The 19,623-nt window shown below is 44.6% G+C and overlaps 1 protein-coding gene across 2 annotated transcripts in view; it reads left to right on the forward strand.

Moving 5' to 3' along the window:
* Positions 1-19,623, forward strand: part of PRDM6 (PR/SET domain 6) — a 102,243-nt gene that overhangs the window by 55,556 nt on the left and 27,064 nt on the right. For both annotated transcript variants that reach the window (XM_045081417.1, XM_045081418.1), the window contains 2 exons: positions 14,105-14,232; positions 17,768-17,892. In XM_045081417.1, the coding sequence (XP_044937352.1) occupies positions 14,105-14,232; positions 17,768-17,892 (253 nt within the window). The remainder of the gene's footprint in view (positions 1-14,104; positions 14,233-17,767; positions 17,893-19,623) is intronic.

Below are 19,623 nucleotides of genomic sequence, written 5' to 3' on the forward strand. Positions count from 1 at the left end.
CCACACCTCCATCCACCCATGCATCCACAAATGCATACATACCTCCATCTATCCACACATACATCCACACTTCCATCTATACCTCCATCCACACATGCATCCATGTCTCCACACCTCCATCCATACCTCTATCCACATCTTCATGTACACCTCCATCCACACCTCCAGCCACATATGCGTCCACATCTCTACACGCCCATCCACTCCTCCAACCACACTTCCATCCACACCTCTATCTGCACCTCCAACCACATATGCATCCACACCTCCATCCACACCTCCATTTACACTTCCATCTACACGTCCCTCCACGCCTCCCTCCACACCTCCATCCACACACGTGTCCCTACTTCCATCTATATCTACATCCATCCGACCAACCAGCTAGCCAGATAACCAACCAACGGGCATGTCTTGAACACCAGGCACTACCACGTGCTAAGCTCTGTGTTGACCACTAGGAATAGTACAAATATGACAGACTTTATCTTTGTCTTTCTCAAGGTTGCAGCCTGGCAGATTTTAATCCAACGTTTGTTTGACGCTGCCTTCACTGTCCAGCATTTCTTTAAATAATTTGTTTTAACTCTCTAAGTCCTGTTGTCCTTTTTTGCAAAATAATAATGGATTACCTTTCCTACATCTAGGAATGCCATTATGGACACAAAATGTCCCCACATTGTGTGGGAAAATCCAGATTGTGGTGCCAGAGTAAATGTTTTCTGATTTGCTTCTGTGTGTATGTCCCCTGTTGAACTATAAATATGATCTTTGAGGGTGGGGACTAGGTCTTAAGTTTTTTAATGCCCTGCACCATGTACAGTGGCTGGCACATAGCAGCTGCTTACTAAATGTTTCTTGAGGGGCGCCTGGGTGTCTCAGTGGGTTAAACATCTGCCTTCAGCTCAGGTCACGATCCCAGGGTCCTGGGATTGAGTCCCGCATCAGGCTCTCCGCTCAGTGGGGAGTCTGCTTCTCCCTCTGCCTCTGCCCCCTCCCTCTTGCTCTCTCTCTTTCAAGTAAATAAATAAAATCTAAAAAAAAAAAAAAAAAAAAAAAGAGAAAGAAAAATGTGTCTAAGAGGCCAAAATCCATCCCTTTCCCATGTCTCTTGCTGCAGGACAGATTTGGATTTCGTAAGTTTTTTTTTTTTTTCCCTGTGAGTAGTTGTCTTTGGGAGATAGCTGTCTAAGCATCCCAACCTGGGGGCCATGTTTGGATTAGGCCAGTTGTGGTCTTTCCATTCCCACACTTTATACTCTCAAGTGGCCTGAATTGGAGGGTCCGCTTTGTCTCTGCCATGGTCCCGTAATCCAGGGCAAAATGGTACAGATTGAGTGCTTGTTCAGCACTGTCTCGACTTGACGTAAGGAATGTCTCCTAAATTATCTAAGATCTGAAAATATGGTGTTTTTTTTCTCCCCCCCTCTGGACAGATGGTCATTTTCCCCTTAATAAAGTGTGCCTGACAATCACACTTTATTGGTGTGGTTAGGAAAAGAATGTCGTAGACTTGGGAAAACATAATAATTTAAGGAGTGACACATTTCAGCGAAGAAATAAAGCTGTAGACGGTAGGAAACCCATTACTTCATTGGGACAAATGTTCAGTGTCTTCAGAAAGTTCATACTAAAAAAAGCAGGTGAGCTCTAGGGCATAGTGTGTGTTTGACTACACATCCATGGAAGTAGGCGCTCAATCAGGGACATTCCCTTTACAAACATTCCCTCCTTAGTACCTTGTAGGTATTTAATATGATTGCTAACATCGCTGTTTGCACCTAGGCTCGGGTCCAAGCTGCTTCTTGGAAATCATATTCTTCAGTAGCTACCCTGCTGAGCTGTAAAATTAGTAATCATTTTCAGCAAGGCCTATGTGGTGTCAGACCCACTAGAATTTATAAATCAGAAATTTCTACTACAGTAAGGGTTAAGTAGTCCTCTGTAAGATATAGTGCATGAACCATATGGAGAATTCACGTGTATACCACAGTATAATACCTTTAATGTGTTATTTTACGGTTCTAAGTGTTAAACTCTTCAGTATACTATTATAAGATTGTGTGCAGGGGTGCCTGGCTGGCTCAGTGGGTTAAAGCCTCTGCCTTTGGCTCAGGTCATGATCTCAGGGTCCTAGGATCGAGCCCTGAGTCGGGCTCTCTGCTCAGCGGGGAGCCTGCTTCCCCCTCTTTCTCTCTGCCTGCTTGTGATCTCTGTCTGTCAAATAAATAAATTAAAATCTAAAAAAAAAAAAAAAAGATTGTGTGCAGATCCTTCAGTTGACCCTGGTATTATCTCAGGGATTATTTTAACAGTATAACGGTGGGAAAATGAAGGCTCTGTTTTTCCATGTGGGGGAGCATGTTAATTCATATTTCCCTGTAATTTATTATTATTATTTTTCAAACTGAGACTTTCTTGCATAAAACACTTGATGGGTGGTGGCTGTTTCTACTTTTTTCGAAACCCCCTTTTCCGTGATGTGGGAAAGGATGGTGAGTAGCTGAATCTATTTGCCAGCCAGGGTCTGAGATCAATCAGTCCCTCGGCGGGATTCTCTGATGCTGGGCAGAACGGGCTCCGGTTCTGTGGATCCCTTTCTGCCTCCGCAGAAGTGCAAAGGAGACAGAAGGGCAGGAAAAGGGAAGGAAGCTGAAAACCGTGGTGTTTTACTCATTCGTTTCAGTATACGGAGAAAAACATGGTCGTGATGTGTGTAGCCCTTTGTTTATAGCACGTACAGTCTGTGGCAGCTGCCTTTGTAAACCCCCACTGGCACTTAATAACTCTGAGAAGATACAGGTCTTCTTGATTACTTCCATCTAAATGTTTATTCAAGCTTTCATGGGAGTTTTTCTGCATTTGCACAGAGCCCTCTCCGCTGAACGAATACCCATTTGAAAATGTGGGCTCTGTCCCGATGAAACAGGTTTTCACGGAACCCAAAGTCTCTTCATGGGTAGATCTGTTTCGTGGAGGTCAGGACTTCTTGTCGGTGGGGCCTTGATTCAAACTGGATTTTTAAAAAAATCGAGCTGAAGCCGTTTTTAAATGGGTAGGTTTACAGTTTATGAAAGACATTCATGCTGATGCTTTAGAAAAAAGAAAAAGAAAAAGGAAGAACAGAAATCGCCGCCTGCAAATATTTCCAGGGCTGTTCTGAGCCCTGGAGGATTAGCAGTGTTTTCCTGTTTCGTGTCGGTGTCGTCCAGGCACTGGAGACGGCTGTGCACTCTGGATATTATTGCTATGACGGAGGAGAGGGGAAAAGATAGGATTGCAGCGGAGCCCGGGGATGGCACCAGGCCAGTGCCCTGAAAAATGGCAGACATGTCACGGCTAACAGCTGGATGCAGAAATATTTCTCTTTAATTTGGACGGATAAAATTTTTTTCACAGCAGGGCACTCTCAAAAGAGTACAACATCAAAGAGGGCGGGTCTCACCAGTGAGACATCAGCTGGCTCCAGGACGGAGCAAAATGAATGAACTGTCAGGACTTTTCCAGCGTTTCTGCTTCTGCCAAGTGAAAAGTTAAAGGTTCAGTGGCTTGTTCAGATCACAGACAAGGTCCTGATAATGGAAGCCCGATTCCCGCCCCCTACCCCCACCCCCACCCCGAAGTCTTCCTCTGATCAACAGACAGAGGATGTCTGAAGAAGATTCCAGATTGATGAATGACAGGTTTCCTATCGACAGCCGCCGCCGTCCTCGGAGATAAGTAGGATGCACCAAACGTCCTACTGGCTCCCGGGAGTTCTTGGGGGCTGGGGATTCTGGGCCGGAGTCCTTCCAGCCTCCCATTGTCCTCTGCTAGCCTGACACTTAGCAGCAGCTGACTCCCGGTTGGGACCAAAATATCCGTTTCTGTTTCTCCACATGGCCGGCACCCTGAGGCAGGCTTCCCAGACCCCACCTCGGGTGTTTTACAGTTTATTGACACTTTTCAACTGTTTTTCTGATTACCATATTTCAGTCTTGACTTATATGTGAGTATTATCTGCAAGCTCAACATAAACCTCTAATGATTTTCTAATATTTCTGGAACTTGATGAATGTGAATTGACAGAGTACAGTATATAGCTTTATATCAGCATTACTGAAAATACAACGATGGACTATATAACCATTACTCATTTATTTTATGGGGCATTTATGGCCTGACCTTTGAAGCCTCATCTTGGAAATCTCGGCATTCCAGACATTCCAAAAGATGCCAACCCAAAGGGAGAGGGAAGAGTTTTCCTGTTAGAAATAACAACAAAGTCAGTTAATTCTGGTGGCGGGAGGAAGGAGAAATTACTGGAATAAGACAGCCTGTGGTTCTCTATCTGAGATAAAAGTTGAAAAACTGAACACAAGTAGATATGGGCACACTCAGCTCGTAGGTGGTTTAATGAAGAAGCTTTCCTTGTAACATACGCTTCTTCTTCCGTAGACTTAATGTCTCCCCAGGTTTTTGACGTTCTGGGTTGTCATTGCCAGGGGAAGCAGAGTGATTTTTCCCCAAGTTGGAGGGTTGTACCTTTCTTCAGCGGCGTGCTTGCTTTGGGTCAATGTTACTAACAGATTAAGTAATTCTCACTCAATGGGCGTGTGCTCTGAAAATAGGAGTTTGTGTCATGCATGACGTTATTAATCATTATGAGCATTTTTATGACTCTCGCTTGGAGAATTTCAGATGCTTTTAAAGAAAAAGCTCTACATGTCTCCCTGGTAGGACAAATGGGATATGATGAAAAAAGCAATAACGAGGTGGCCTGTGACGGAGTGGGGGTTGTCCTTGTCAAACTCACAGATGACTGCGGGCAAGTCACTTAACCCTTGTTAGCCCAAGGTTTTTATCTGTTCAGCAGAGTAGCATTCTAGCCTACCTTACAAGCTCCATTGGGCTTGTGCAGATATGCTGTAAACTGTGGCCTCATTTCGCTTGATGTGGAAGTTCACGAGTGAGGACGTTAGGAGCCCACCACCGTGGTGTGGTTCTTGCTGTCTCCCTCTCTGGGCTGGGAAGCCAGGTGCTCCCTGACTGACGGTGCTCCCAGGCGATGGGACGCTCCAGGCTGCCATGCGCAGATGTCCCCTCCTCCTCGGCCAGTTCGTTTGAGTGCTCCAACAGCTCGCCGACCTTGGACATGTTCAGTGTTCATAGAGGCCCCCTAAGTCAAGGTCTCCTCTGGCCAAATAACGCCACTGACTTCAGAGATCAAGCAGTGCTCTGTGGTAGTGATGTTTGTTGAGGGGCTTTGGGGATCCTGAGGCCACAGTTAATTTAAAACACATGTGATAAATGCCTGTTTGTTAAAAATATACCCCAGGTATGTTCTTAAAGGTGTAGTGGGTACCTGTGTCTTTTGGATGACATTTAAAAAAAAAGATTTAATTTATTAGTTTGAGAGTGAGAGAGAGAGAGAGAGCCTGCTTGCGCAAGAGCAGGGGGGAGTGCCAGTGGGAGAGGGAGAGGGAGAGGCAAAGTCCCTGCTGAGCAGGGAGCCCGATGTGGGGCTCCATCCCAGGACCCTGAGATCATGACCTGAGCCAAAGACAGATGTTTAACCAGCCAAGCCACCCAGACACCCTTGGGATGATATTCTTATCACACTGCATGAAACTGAAGTTTCCAAAGTCAGAAATGTAGGATCGAAGAGATATTTCCCTATTTTTTATACGGTGTTCACATCCATGCAGCATTTAAAAATATTTAGTTTTCTCCTGTAATAGGCTTGTCTGTGAGGATAAAAACACCAACGAGAATGACTGTTTTACTCGTACATCTCACTTGCGTCACTTCAAATCCTTTTCTTCTCTCTCTCTTTCTCTCTTTGAACAAAAGTTGATTTCCTGGTCTGTACAAAGGCTTATGTAAGGTGCCTGTGGGTAAATTTACAAAGTGGTTACAGTGTTATCCTGCTCTCAGTGAGCCCGTGGTCTGGTAACCCTAGCAGTGAAGGGTTTGCTCAGAGTACGCCTAGAACCTGGTGGCGAGCGTCCCCTAGCAGGTTGGTTGGTTATGTTTGGGCAGATGTTTCCAATCTAATTATTGTGACGGCCTCAGGGTAACTAACATTCTTTGGGCTTTTACTGTGTGCCCAGCTCTATTTTCAGAATTTCACATATACCAGCCCATTTGATCTTTCTATTAGCCCTTCAATGTAGGGACTTCGTTAGCATCCCTTTTTCAAGGAAGATCTCAACTTCTTCCAGAGTTCAGTGACTGTCCAGAGCCTCATGGCCAACCAAGGTGGAACCATGCTTTGGAGTTGACACCCACATGCCCTTTCTGGGCACTCCTGACTGGAGGGACTTCCGTGGTGTTTTCTCGCTGATACTGCTTAAGAAAGTTGCCTGAACAATCATACTGTTAAAAGTAAAAGCTTTTATTTAGCATCAGAGGGTGTTCTGGTTTTTAAGTATACCCAGTCCAAACACTCAAGAATTAATCTTCTGTGGCAATAGCTGTGTAGCTATCCACGGGCCACAAAATATTTGCACCCTCTCCCTCCTGACCCCATGGAATCCCACAGTGAAACACGATTCTTTATCCATCTTGGCAAACAGGGTGTTTTTTCAACAGAGGTTCTCAAATTCCTAATACACTTGATTATCGAGACCCTGCTTTTCTGAATGTTCCAGGAAGACGGGCACTGCAGGGGGTGCTGTGGAGAAGAGGTAGAGGCTATCTTGGTATCTGGTGTTCCTACCTCTTGGCTCCTTGAGCTGCGGCAGAAGGACTTCAAACAGTGCTGGGTTTTCAGGTCTAAACCCGGAAACTCCCAAAGACCATTTCTTGGCCCTTGTCTGTGGGAATTGTTGATTACATTTTAATCGTCATGTGACATTCATCTTTGCATTTCATACAATTGAAAGAAGTAAGATTCAAGGAGGGTATCATATTTTCTTTTACAAGCCCACGTGGAGAGACGCCTGGGTGGCTCGATAGGCGAAGCGTCTGCTTTCGGCTTAGGTCATGATCTCAGGGTCCTGGGATCAAGCCCTGAGTCAGGCTCACCGCTCAGTGGGGAGTCTGCTTCTCCCTCTTCCCTGTTCATGCTCTTTCTCTCCTGAACGTACATTCTCTCTCGCTCAAATAGTCTTTAAAAAAAAAAAACAAAAACAAACCACTTTCGTATTAAAAAATAAATACATAAATAAAAAATAAAAGCCTTGTTAGATAGTGCTTAGAATGGAGTTTTAATTATTGTGAGGATTCATTTCAGTTCCCTTCTGTGTGTTTTGGGGTCCTCCTATGTGCCAGGCCCTGTGTTAAGATGTTTGGGCCTGAAATAGCCTCTCTCACATGAGCCGGCCTCACTTTAGGCGGCTGGCAGTTCACCGCGCGACCGAATGCTGGCGTCTGGGGGCCTCAGTACAGGGACAGGCCAAGGTGTGGAAATGAAGGAGAGGGGCCAGCAGTGTTGCCCTACTTACTGCAAATCAGCGAATCCTTTTCAGATAAAACCATTGGATTTTTTTTTTTTTTTTCTTTCCATGCCGAAATTTAAGGACCCAGATTATGGAAGGAAGTGTCCAGGCTCTAAGTCAAGTTCCTTTTGTGTGGCGTCATCGGCTCTCTTCAGGGTCCTGGCAGGAGTAGAGGAGGTGAGGGAGGCCTCAGCACACTCCCAGTGGGAAGGCAGAGGGATGGTGGGTGGACGGGGGGGCCTGGAAATGAGAGCTCAGTCTGCCGCTGACTCGCAGTCTCGCTTTGTCTAACTCACCGACTAACTCACCTCATTTCCTTGTGGACAAACTGATCCAGTTGGGACAGATGGCCTTTAAGGTTCCTTCCAAATCTGAATTTCCTGGGCTCTGCATGTAGCCAAGGGACCCTGCATTCCAGCAGAAGAATGGGCGACTGCAATCTTCCCAGAGGCCTGTGGTTTTTCAAACAGGGTCCCCCAGTTCGCTGCGGGCCCTTGGTGATCTCCCAGCAGCTGCCTCCAAAAGGAAGGGTGAGGTGAGGCGACTGGTAGGTACTTTCTGGGGGATTTTCTTTTTCTCCATTTTTATGTGGAATTTGACAACTTCTTTGCATTAAAGGGGATCCTTTGTTTAAAAAGGTCATGGAAAGCCTCTGCTGATTAAAAAAAAAAAGAAAGAAAGAGAGAAAGAAAGAAATGAACTCTGCTCTCTGACTCCTTGGAAAACTGCGGCACAGAAAGCCTGGATCTCAACCAGATGGTGGCTTCTGGGCAGCACAGAAGGAGTGAGTGTTTGCAGTTGTTTCCACATTAGCAGTTCAAATGGTTTTCCTTGAAAGTGCCCCCAGCTATCACAGACTGTTTTAGTGGTAGCAGTAATTCCTTTATGGCTGGGATTGCAAATTTAAATGCTTAATGAGGCTGAGCAGGTGAGTAAATTAGGGAAATAGGGAGCCTGGATGACTATAGGGAGGGGTAGAGACTGCGGAGAACTGGAAACGCACATGACTGATCTAAAGGGGGGTGACCTTCTTTTCTCTGCTCTACTGTATTATGGTCAGAGATTGGGGACTCATCTTTTTTTTTTTTTTTTTTTTTTTAAGTTCAGCCTGAGAGCCCCCAGTTTGCAGATCTAGCTTCGGAGAAAGAGAGTGCTCAGAGCTACCAGTGTGTGCCAGTTACTATCATTCAGAAGATAGTTTTCTTGCTATATGTGGAAATGAGCCCCACTTAGTTGTTGGCTTCCATATTTCCTATGATTATTATCACTAATGTAAGTTGGCAGTGCTTATAAATGACAAAGCCACGGACCAGCCACTCGGGATTAGTGTTTATAACACAACACGGTGTATTCTTTACTTCTCCTGTTCTCATTTAAAGTAGATTCATGTTCTAGAAGGTAAGATCACAGGAGAGAGTGGTGCTCCCTGATATCCAGGATTGTGATAAATGCACGGCTTTCCCATGGTAGTTTTCAGCTAATGCCATGTACGGTTCATAACTGAGAATGTGTGATCATTATTTGAACCACATGTGTGGCGTCCCAGTAGATATTATTGGATTGAAAACTGCAAAAATCCCCTTAAAAAGGTAAGAATTAGCTTTCCCCCTTATCTCTCCAGTTCCATTGATAAAAGAGAAAAAGAGAAAGTGCAGACCGAAAACAATGGTTTTAAAACAGCAACAACATCACCACCAAAGAAATCAGTGCCTGATAATGTAGTGATACGTATTACAAATATTTTTCCCAGGAGGATAACTCAGATAGCATTTTTAACCTTGGGTAAGATAGCCTGCTTCTCTCTTTTAACAACACATGCAAAAACCAAACTACAAAGAAATAAATGCCTAGGACTTCATTTATTTTTCTCTTTGATTTTTTGGAAAAATAATTCAAAAAGCACAAAATATAACGTGTAAATGTCAGTTTACAGGTCAGCAAAAAAAGTAAGTGTTAAGATTTTGCCGTATTTGCTTCAGATTTTTTTTTAAAGAAAAATGAAGCTTTTCAGATAAAACTTCAGATAAATTCCCTTTATTTTGTTTCTATTCCTTTTTTTCCCAAGGCTGGTGCTCTGATAAAGTTATCAGGAACCTTTCCAGTGTCTTTTCAGAATTTTACTCTGTATGTAATTATTTACATGTATATTGCAATATGCTAGCATAAAATATGCTATTGTTATTTTTTTTATTTTGAAATGTTAACAAGTGGTATCATATGTATCTGTCTGCACCCTGTTCTTCTTAATCGGCTGCTCTCTGTTCTTGATGTTTATCCGTATCAACCGGCCTGAATACAAACAGTTCTCGTTCATTTTCTTTAGGTGTCTTATACTGTTGTATTGAATAATTAAAGCACAATTTACTTTTCTTACGATGATGGATAGTTCAGTATTTCTCATTATTTACTATTACAAACAATGCTACATGAATGCCCTTGGACTTGTCTCCTTGGGCACACATATGGGGGTTTCAGTGGAAAAGTTTCCTAGAAGTGATATTGCTGAGTCCTAGGATTTATGCATCATCAGCTGTATTTTGATGTTGCCAAAGTGTTTTCCAACATGACTGTGCTTTCTTACAATCCTTTTCAGCAAAGCTGGAGCTAGCTTGCTTGCTTGCTTTCCTTCTTCCTTTTTTCTTTTTCTTTTTTTTTGGAGCTACCTTTCTAAAACCAATATGCCAGATATACTTGCTATAGTTTTAAGAGTATTTTACTGCAAAATTTTATCTTCGTTACATGAATTTCCCACACTTTCACCAGGTCATTTTTTTGGCTGCTTCAGAAAGAATGGAGCAAATACTAAAACTTTGGTTGTTTCATGTTCATTCAGAACAGAGCACAAAGTCTAAAGCAAAACTATGCTTTATTTGAGTGTTCTTCCAGAATGAATCTTTCTCTTCATATAAATTCCACTCTCTTGCCTTCATTGTCACTGCTTGAATGAATCAAATTTCTGACCTTTTTGACATTTTTGTAGATCCTGAGAGGTCTGTCTCAGCACTTTGTGCATGGGTTTTGGTATTTTTCTGCTTATTTTAAATCTTTTGAAAGGAAAATGAATGTTGGTGTCAGCATTAATTCATCTCCTTAAATTCCTTCAGTGTTTAAAGACCTACTAGGTATCTAATTTAAAATTTCACTTTAGTGTCACACAGTTGTAGATGTTAACACAACCTCCAAAAACACCTTCCTGAACTTGAAATTGTTGCTCTAGCCTGCAACTTGCTGAAGCATTTCTTCACTTGAAGTTCCTTCCATCTTGGAGGAAGAAAGTCCGCCCACGTCCGGTAGAATAGATGGATAGAGGTACCGTGTCCTTGCATGGTTCAGTTACTTGAGGAATTTCATGGTGAGGAGGAGTCGAGGGAGAGGAAGAGAGAGAATCTTAAGCAGGCTCTATGGTCAGCATGGAGCCTGATGTAACACTTGCTCTCACAACCCTGAGACCATTACCTGAGCTGAAATCAAGAGTCGGACACCTAACTGACTGAGCCATCCAGGCACCCCCACACACCCCCTTTTTAAACACAGTGAACTCTTAAATGGAAACAAAGTTGAACTGATGATGGAGAGTAATGATAAGGCTCAAATGAGTCCCTAGATCTTTTCTGAGGAGATCATCCTTAGTTCCTGTTTAGGCTTACATTTCGGTATCCTGGTTTTCCCGCTTTAATTCTTCTTCTACTGGAGAAATAAATAAGAAATATCATCAGTACTTTCTTGCCCATTGTTTCTTTCCCAAAAGACACTGAGTTTAAATGTTAACTCTTAACAGCACGGACCAGAAAGGGTCCAGGATTGTCCTGAGTCAGTCAAGTAGGCAGACATATATTTTTGGTCTCTCTAAATAACGTTGATAGGAGGTGCTGATCTTGTTAGCACGATGAGCCCTGTTGAGGAAATGCCACGTGCTATGAATCTACGTTGTTGGGACTTGATATTTTATGATGTTTAGGAAGCTTTTATTTTGGCAGGGGAGCTTAGGTGAGATGGATGTGATCAGATTTCTGTTTTGAAAGATCTGTCTGGCCGCGGTGTAGAGACTTGGAAGGTGCAAGAGGGATACACTCGGAAAACACTTAGGAGGCAGATTCACCTGGATTTGGTGATGGCCAGGTGCTGGGGGCCAGGGGAGAAAACCACATCGAGGTCGAGTGAGTTGCCTCAACTCCGATTGGGTACACAGCTATGGGATCTAACCGAGCACCTGAGATTTTCGTCCCGGTTCTGTGTGACATGGTGTAAAATCAGTGAAGCCTCATGCCCTGTGCTGTGCTGTGTGATGCTTGGAAAACCCTGACAAATAGCCATCTACTTTCCCTCCAGGCAGGTGGGAGGCAGGTAAAAATGGTTGGATTCCTGTAGTTACGTCGTTGGGGGCGTGTAGGAAGAAATCCCTTTATATTCATTTTCAAGGCTGACTGGCTAGAGTCATTTGTTCAGACGAGCCATCATTTATGGTAGCAGCCACTATAGGTAAAGGTTAGGGATGTTGTTGGTTTTTAAAAAAATATTTATTTATTTGAGAGGGAGGGAAAGAGAGCAAGAGAGAGTGGGCACCCATGTAAGAGCAGGGACGGGGGAAGCAGGCTTCCCACTGAGCAGGAAGCCCGAAGCGGGGCTCGATCCCAGGACCCTGGGATCATGACCTGAGCCGCAGGCAAATGCTTAACCGACTGAGGCACCCAGGTGCCCCACATGTTAGAGTTTTACGTGCTTTTGATGCCATTAGCTGGGAGCACAAAGGAGAATTATACTTCTCAGAATGCTTTTTAATTATTTTCACCAGCAGCTCTCAAGGAAAGTTTGTTCATCAGGGAAGGATAGGGCAGAGGACTGGGTCATCAACATTTTTGGCTCCATTTTAGATAAACATTGGTGTCTGAGGAACTGATGGCTTTTGTTCAGTGTCGCACGGGCTGTCAACAGCAAACTCGGGGTTGAGGCTTTGAATCTTTTAGCTTCCTAAAAAGGACACAACAACAGTAAGCACAACATAATAACTACCATGGGATTGAACCGAAATGCAAAGCCCGTCGTTCGTTTCCTCAGAGAGCAGATGTATCCGCCGTGTGAAATGATTCTGTTCTCTGCCCTGATCCTCAGACCAGGAATTTAAAGAGGTCATTAATCTTAAATATAATATAATCGAGGACTCTCTTTATTTGTCCCAGGCGACCTTAATTATCAGCTATGATCACGCTCTCACACTACCCAGTTAAAGTTTCTCCAATAGTTGCCTTCATTAGATTGATGTCTTTTATTTGGGGGGAGGGGGTGAGTGGAAAGGTTGGGAGTGGAGACAAATGAGTTGAAGAAAAGCAAAAAAAAAAAAAAGTCAGCTGTTTAAAATGACTGGAGATAATAAAAGAAACTGTCATCACTAAGCCCTCTGGCCCCCAGAACAGAAATACTGAGCTAAATTAATATGAATGACAATAATAATTTTAGGGTCTACTGTAACCAACAAGTCTGTCTGTAAGACGTATTCTCCTTGTCTGTTTGGAAGAGACTGGAAAGACTGATGGGAGGGTAAGAGACATGATTTGTCAGGATGCTTTGAGGAATACCCCAGCAGTTACCAGGATCCCCTCGCTGATTTTATTTGAAAGGGACCAGCCATACTGTGGTCCTTCTGAGAACTGTAGCCCTTCCTTCCCGGATGCCCCTAGGACTGGGAGTCCCTTCTGGAGTTGCTGTATTTATGGAAACCCCTCATTTCCCACTCATCGAGACCATATCTGCCAAGGTGCCCAGGGCTGACTGGTGGAAGCCAGTTACCTTGGTGGTCAGTGCTGACTCTGGGGGGGCACGGGACTGATGTTACACATGAGACTTTTTGTCCCATGCACTTTGCCTGGCTTGAAGCAGATTTGATTTCCTTGGAAATGATCTTAAAAGCAAATTCGCATAAGGTGCCTTAAAGCAACCTCAGTGAAGACATTGAAACCCATACAGAGCAGTTAAATTTTTTTTCTTGCTCTTTTTGAGGGTCTCTCTCTCTCTTTTTGACAGTCCTCCTTATAGTTTCAGAACCTGACAGCTGAAGTCCCACATCCTCTGCGATGTGTTAGTCCATTTATTTCATCTAAATCGGGGTGGGAGGAGAGGTTTTATTTTTGTTTTTTGGTTTTGTGGGGTTTTTTTGTTTTTGTTTTTGTTTTGTGTTTACCAGTTCTGTCTATTTCTATAAAGCTCCACCTGCTTTCTGCTGGGTGTCACCGAGCTTGTCCAACCGACGGTCACTCCCTCCTGAGGACCATCGAACAGTTCCGTGTTTGAGCCCGGGGGCCTCCCATGTGGATGTTCCAGCCATGTCCGCGTGGCCTCTCCCTTCAGCTTGCTTTGTTTATCCAGCAGCTCATTACTTAAGAGTAGCCTGTCAAAATAGGTTTAAATATCCTTTGGGAAACATGGTCCCTCACATCCTTGAGATACCAGAAATATGTTGAATACAGGGAAGATGGGCTTGATAAGAAAATCATGGTCGACTTGCATCACCCAAGAATATTTTCCCCGTTACTCCGGTTGAGTTTCCACAGGCTCTGATGAGCGCCCCCCCCCCCCAAACCTCCAGGCCCTCCGTTTCTGCGGCCGACACCTGAAGACACTGAGGGAAGCAGAGAAAATGATTGCTGATGATCCGTTCTAACTACTTGACCTTCTGACCTCTTCTCTAGATCTATGACCAAGATGGGACACTACAGCACTTTATTGATGGTGGGGAGCCTAGTAAGTCGAGCTGGATGAGGTATATCCGATGTGCAAGGCACTGCGGAGAGCAGAATCTAACAGTAGTTCAGTACAGGTAATGTATATCTTGATTTACCCCTTAACAGAGCTGCAGCCCTTCGGCTCGGCTCCCATTGAGGAATTCAGGCCTGCTGCTGGTTGTGAAGGACCCGGCAGAACCCTGCGGGGACGGACAGGGATTTCTTTCCCCAGGTTTCTGGAGGCTTCCTAAGTTCTTGCAACAGTCATGTCATGAAAATTGAGGAATAAAGGTGTTTGTGGAAGGCCTCTTTCCCCTGGGTGCACCTGGTCAGGCTCCTTCGGTATCATCAACCCAGACATCCGCCAGAGCCTCTCAGTGAGCCTGGAAACCCCGCCCGTGTGGGGTGATCGCCCTTCCCCCAACCCCTAAGCAGACATGGGCTTGCACAGAAATTGAGCCCCAGACCCCTTGCAGCCCGTGCTCTGCAGGCTTGCTGCCTCCGGAAACTCTCCTTCGCACAGAGGCGTGGGAAACCGAGCAGGAGCGCCCACCCTGCCCGAAGGTTCCAGCGAGGCTGCTCTTCTCAAACTCAGGGGCTCCGCGGCAGGGGCTGAGCCGCCATCCCCTCTCCTGCTCCCTCGGAGGGTGCCAGAGCATTTGGCTTTGGCCCTTCGACTGTTCAGACTGTGTTTCAGGGGATGAGGCAGTTGCAGAGCCTAGAGAAGCCCCCATTATCCTGAGAAGGGTGCGCAGAGCCCAAAGCAGGGCGAGTGGAGGCGGGGCCTGCCTCCCTCGTTTCCCAGAATCTCGTGGGTGGGGGCGGAGCCAGGTGGATTCCCACCTCCCCTTGGTGCACCTGTCGGTCTGGCATCCCCACTTGGTGCTGGAGTCCAGACGAGAACCCAAAAACAGATCACAGAGGGGGAATCAAAGCCCTTTCCTCAAAATCCCTCGAAAACATGTGCTGGATAAATATATGACCTCAGTTATAAACAGCCGTGTTCCCTTTAGAATCAGAAGCAACCGTTTAGTTTTATTAGGCACCGCAGACACATCAAAGCAGAAGGCCCTGTACTCGGCAACTTGGAGTCCTGCCTGTGGCTATTTATTTCCTTTCTTTCTTTTTTCTTTTTTAGTTTTTAAACATGAAGCCCTTAAAAAGGAAAAGGGGGGGGGAGAGGGAAGGGAAAGGGAGCTTTCTTCCCCTTATAGGTTAAAGACTGCACGGATCTGGCCGCCTCTTCGAAGGTCTCCAGTGCAAAAGGAACCCATTTGGGCAGCGAGTGACTCACTGCCTTGGTTTCTCGTGCAGTTAAAGTTCATTAAATAATGGTTTTGGTGCAAGAGTGCATGACGGTGTTCGGTTACACGGCCGTGTGCAGGCTCTAGAGCATCCCCGTTTCTGTCATGAAGGTTTGATGAAACTCGGAGCTGGAACATGAGCAAACGCTGTGCTTGTTCTCATTCGGGGAGAGATCACCCCGGGGAGCCCTTGAGGCAAACACTGAATCGGGGGAAGCAAGAAGCCCCCAAGAGGAAGGTGGGCAAGTCAGTAAGTCAGTCACCTACCTGTCAGTCTTGAGTGGATTTTACAGCTCCCCCTCCCAGGACGTCTAGATCTCTCTGCCGATCTGTTTTCGATTACTTCGGATCGCTCTAAAACGAACTACAAAAACACAATTAAAAAAAAAAAAAACTGGCATCCATCACCAGTGACCACGTCCAAGAGTAAGAAAATAGAAAAGTTGGACCCTGAAGAGCCAGCTTCATTTTTATTGTACATGAATGTCCTCTTCACGAAGAGTCAGCTGGTTTAGATTCATTCTGTTATGATTTGTAATATCTAAATGGAATTTTCTTCAAAGCGCCCTTGATTGATTGACCCTTCGCTGAACGTTTTGTTTTTATTTTGAGGCTGACAATAATGTTTGTTGGCATGTGTTCTGCTTCGACTGCGTTGGGACGCCACGGAGCTATCTTTATGAGTCATCCAACCACAATACTAAATACATGTCAGCAAAGGAAATATTATCTGAAAAGGGAAAAATCCCTTTGAAGTGCTTCAACATGCAGAGATTTCTGCGAGCTTTGGAAGCTCTGCCCGCTTGTAAGGAACGGTGTACGCTTACACTTTTTTTTTCTTCTCCTTCTTTTTTTTTTTTTTTCCCCCCCTCTCGGCCTACTCAGTGCCTCACAAGACCACCCATCGCTCGAAAACAGTTCTGCTCTTTCAGCGGCAAAGTGTGTCATTTGGTTTTAGCACATTCATTTGCCGGGCGCTGTGTTTATATTAAGGGAAGCCAAACCGAGAGATGAAATGTTACAAGGGTGAAGTACAAAGTCGACTCAATTTTTCTCAAGTTAGGAGATGCCAGTGATTTATAGCTCGGCTCCAATTTTGATTTTTTTATGTAGCAGTGGAAAGAATTAATAAAGTGCACAGCTCTCGGAGTTGGCGGGAGGGAGGCAGGGTGTAGTGAGGTCCGGACGACTGGCTGGAGTTTTTGTCAGATATTCATAGAATGTTGGGAAAAACATTCTGCTTAGCTAGCAGTGCCCTCGTGAGACAGAATGGCAGCAAGGAAGGAAAATAACAAGATAAATGAAATTTTTGCAGCTGCGAGTAAAATATTGAGAATCTGCACTTTTTTATTGATCTTTATGATTCTATTGCCAAGAGCCACTTTGCGGTGACGAAATATGTTGACAAGTGCATATCTCACTGCCGTGAAAAATGTGGTGAAGGATTCGCCCGATGTCTGCAGTGTTATACAAGGAACAAATTGCCGTGCTACAGCCAATTCCTTACAGATAGGCTAAATTTAAGGCCCACCAACCCTAAACACTTTTATCTTGAACTTGAGGCTCCTATGTGTAGCCATTCTTCATGGAGGAAACTGGTCACGGTCTCCTCATTTTTTCCTTCTTTCTTTCCTTTTTTTTTTTTTTTTTTAAATCTGTGAGTTTTTCTTTACAGTACCAAAGCCGTTATGAAAAATGTTTATTTCTCAGTGCATTCACTCTATCATTTCGGAAGGTAATCATTCAGCCGGAGTCAAGCACTCCCCTTGTATTTATTGAATTTCCATTCATTCCCCATAAGAGGGGTTCTCTTTTCTCTTGTAGCAAACTTTAGGAGACAGGCAACGGGGAAGATTTTTTTTTTAACTTCCCTCAGTCTTTCGATCCCAAAGCTGCTTCATTTTACTGCAAATTTGGGGACTCCCAATGCCGAGTGGCGGGAACATGTGTCATGCTTTTCCTTCAAATCAGAAATTAGTAGTATTAATGTATATAAGAGGGTGAGGCACCAGTGTCTGTGATTTGCCAAGAGACAGAATTTTCTCATTAGTATGAGTTGGGATTTTTTTTTTTTTTTTTAATGAGCCCTAGCTTTCTGTTATCTCTGTCTCTTCAGCCCCAGTGTTCTGTGGAGGGACATTGTGGAAATAAACTGTAAGGCGTTTATTGCTCTGGGGTGCAGGCTCTGCTTGGTTGCTGGGAATGATAAGGTGGGGTGTGCAGATTTTATTACAAACAAACTGTTTAGATGGAGCTGGGCAGAACTTTTTTGGGGCCGATAACAATGTACCTCTGACTAAGCTGGGTTTTCTTTTGTTTTGAATAGGTCGAATATATTCTACCGAGCCTGTATAGATATCCCCAGGGGCACCGAGCTTCTGGTGTGGTACAATGACAGCTATACGTCTTTCTTTGGGATCCCCTTACAATGCATTGCGCAGGATGAAAACTGTAAGACTTTATTTTAGCTCTGAATTCACCTCTCACAATACCTCTTTCTGAAAGCTAATGTCTTAAGAGCGTTGCTTGAGACTCCTGTCATACGGTTCGCTTTGATGCGTGTTGCAAATGTGCACGAGTCTGTTTCCTCGGTTTCTCTTTCCCTCTGTTGTCCTTTGCTTTCCCACAGGGCGTCTCGACTTCCCACAGGCCTGTCCTGGCTTCACCTGTTGACGATTCCACAACCATTGTCAGAGTTTTAAATGATCTCTGGCAGCAAGGTGAAGGCCGCTGGTGTTTATTGAGTACCTACTATGTGTCTGGTTCCCTGCTTGCTTCCTAGTGGGGTGACCAGAGCAGCATGAGGTACAGCTCCTGCTCTCAAGTGATACACCATCCGGCCAGAAGCATGCTATAGGCAAAAATGAAATAATGAGAAAACAGTGCTATGTAATGAGGAGAAAACGCCCTCTGATTGATGGGGTGTGCTCCTCCTAAGTAGTCCTTGGAGTGAGAAACAGTAGCAAAAATTATAGACCCATCCCGGAGGAGTTTGTCTCCCTAAATGTCTTAGTCTAAAACAAACCACATAACGCTCTTCTGTCTTTATGACCGTGGCCGTCGTTATCTCTAAAAAAAAATAATAATAATTTCTACCATCCAGGCAAATTCAAACCTTGAAGCCATTTCTACTCAAATTTGTATTTATGTTTTATTAATTTGGGGGAAAATATTTGAAGGTGATTTCCAGGATTTGGAAGAGAATGAGGTCATTCTGAGGGGTTTCCAGTGAGAAACACTGGTTTCCGATGATATCATTTTCCCCCCCCTTGGCCCCAAACTGCCAAGGGATAATTGTGATAAGCTAATAATTTGGGATTATGTAACAGAAAAAGATGGAGAGAGAACAGCTCTCTTAAACAAACTTCATTTTGAAAAAGAAGTGCTATTTTTCCTTTCCCACTGACTTTCTCCCTCACACACACACACACACACACACACACACACACACAATCTAAAAACGAAAAAAGTGTTCATGCTATTCCTGAGGAAAATGCGACAATTAGAGACATTTCTTTCCCACGTTGTCCTTATGTTCTTGGCGAAAACACAGAACCCTCAAAAAGCGTGTTCCTGTCAGCCTTCCCTTTCTCCTTTACCCTAACCCCAAACCAATCTCAAATCAAAGAAAGGAATCTTCGGACATTCAGTACCTTCCTCTTGCTTCTCAAGTTTCTACCAGAAAGTTTTTTTCTGCAGTCATGCTCTGGGGGAGTGTCTGAGGGAGTGCCTGTTTCCATGGAGGCAGATCTCAGTGTTGGACATGCATGTGTGCCGGGTGTTAAATGCAGCTATGCACACGTGACCAGCACATGCCATCTCTCCATGTCTCCAGGCCCTTGCTGTCCTCACACCAGACCACGGTCCTTGTATGGAAAGACCCCAATATCCAGCCCCCTGACCTGCCAACATGGACCTATCTCCTGAATCTTGACGTACCCCCATCTTCTGGAGTATGGAATTGATCTGTAGGCATGTCCAAAATCCTATAAGGTCTTCTGTTTCCTCTAACAAAACTCACTACAGATCTGAAGACTGTATTATTATAGTCTTACAAGTTGCGTAGCAAGTCTTGCTTATTGTGGTGTGCATGTCCAGAAGTGTCTGAGAATAAGCCTATCAAAGCCTCGAGCTCAGACGGACATTGCTCGGAGCCCGAGGATGTGTTCGCTCAGTGCTCGG

Source organism: Mustela putorius, unplaced genomic scaffold (genome assembly GCF_011764305.1).
Source record: "Mustela putorius furo isolate JIRA1106 unplaced genomic scaffold, ASM1176430v1.1 tig00000561_pilon_pilon_pilon, whole genome shotgun sequence".
NCBI lineage: Eukaryota > Metazoa > Chordata > Mammalia > Carnivora > Mustelidae > Mustela > Mustela putorius.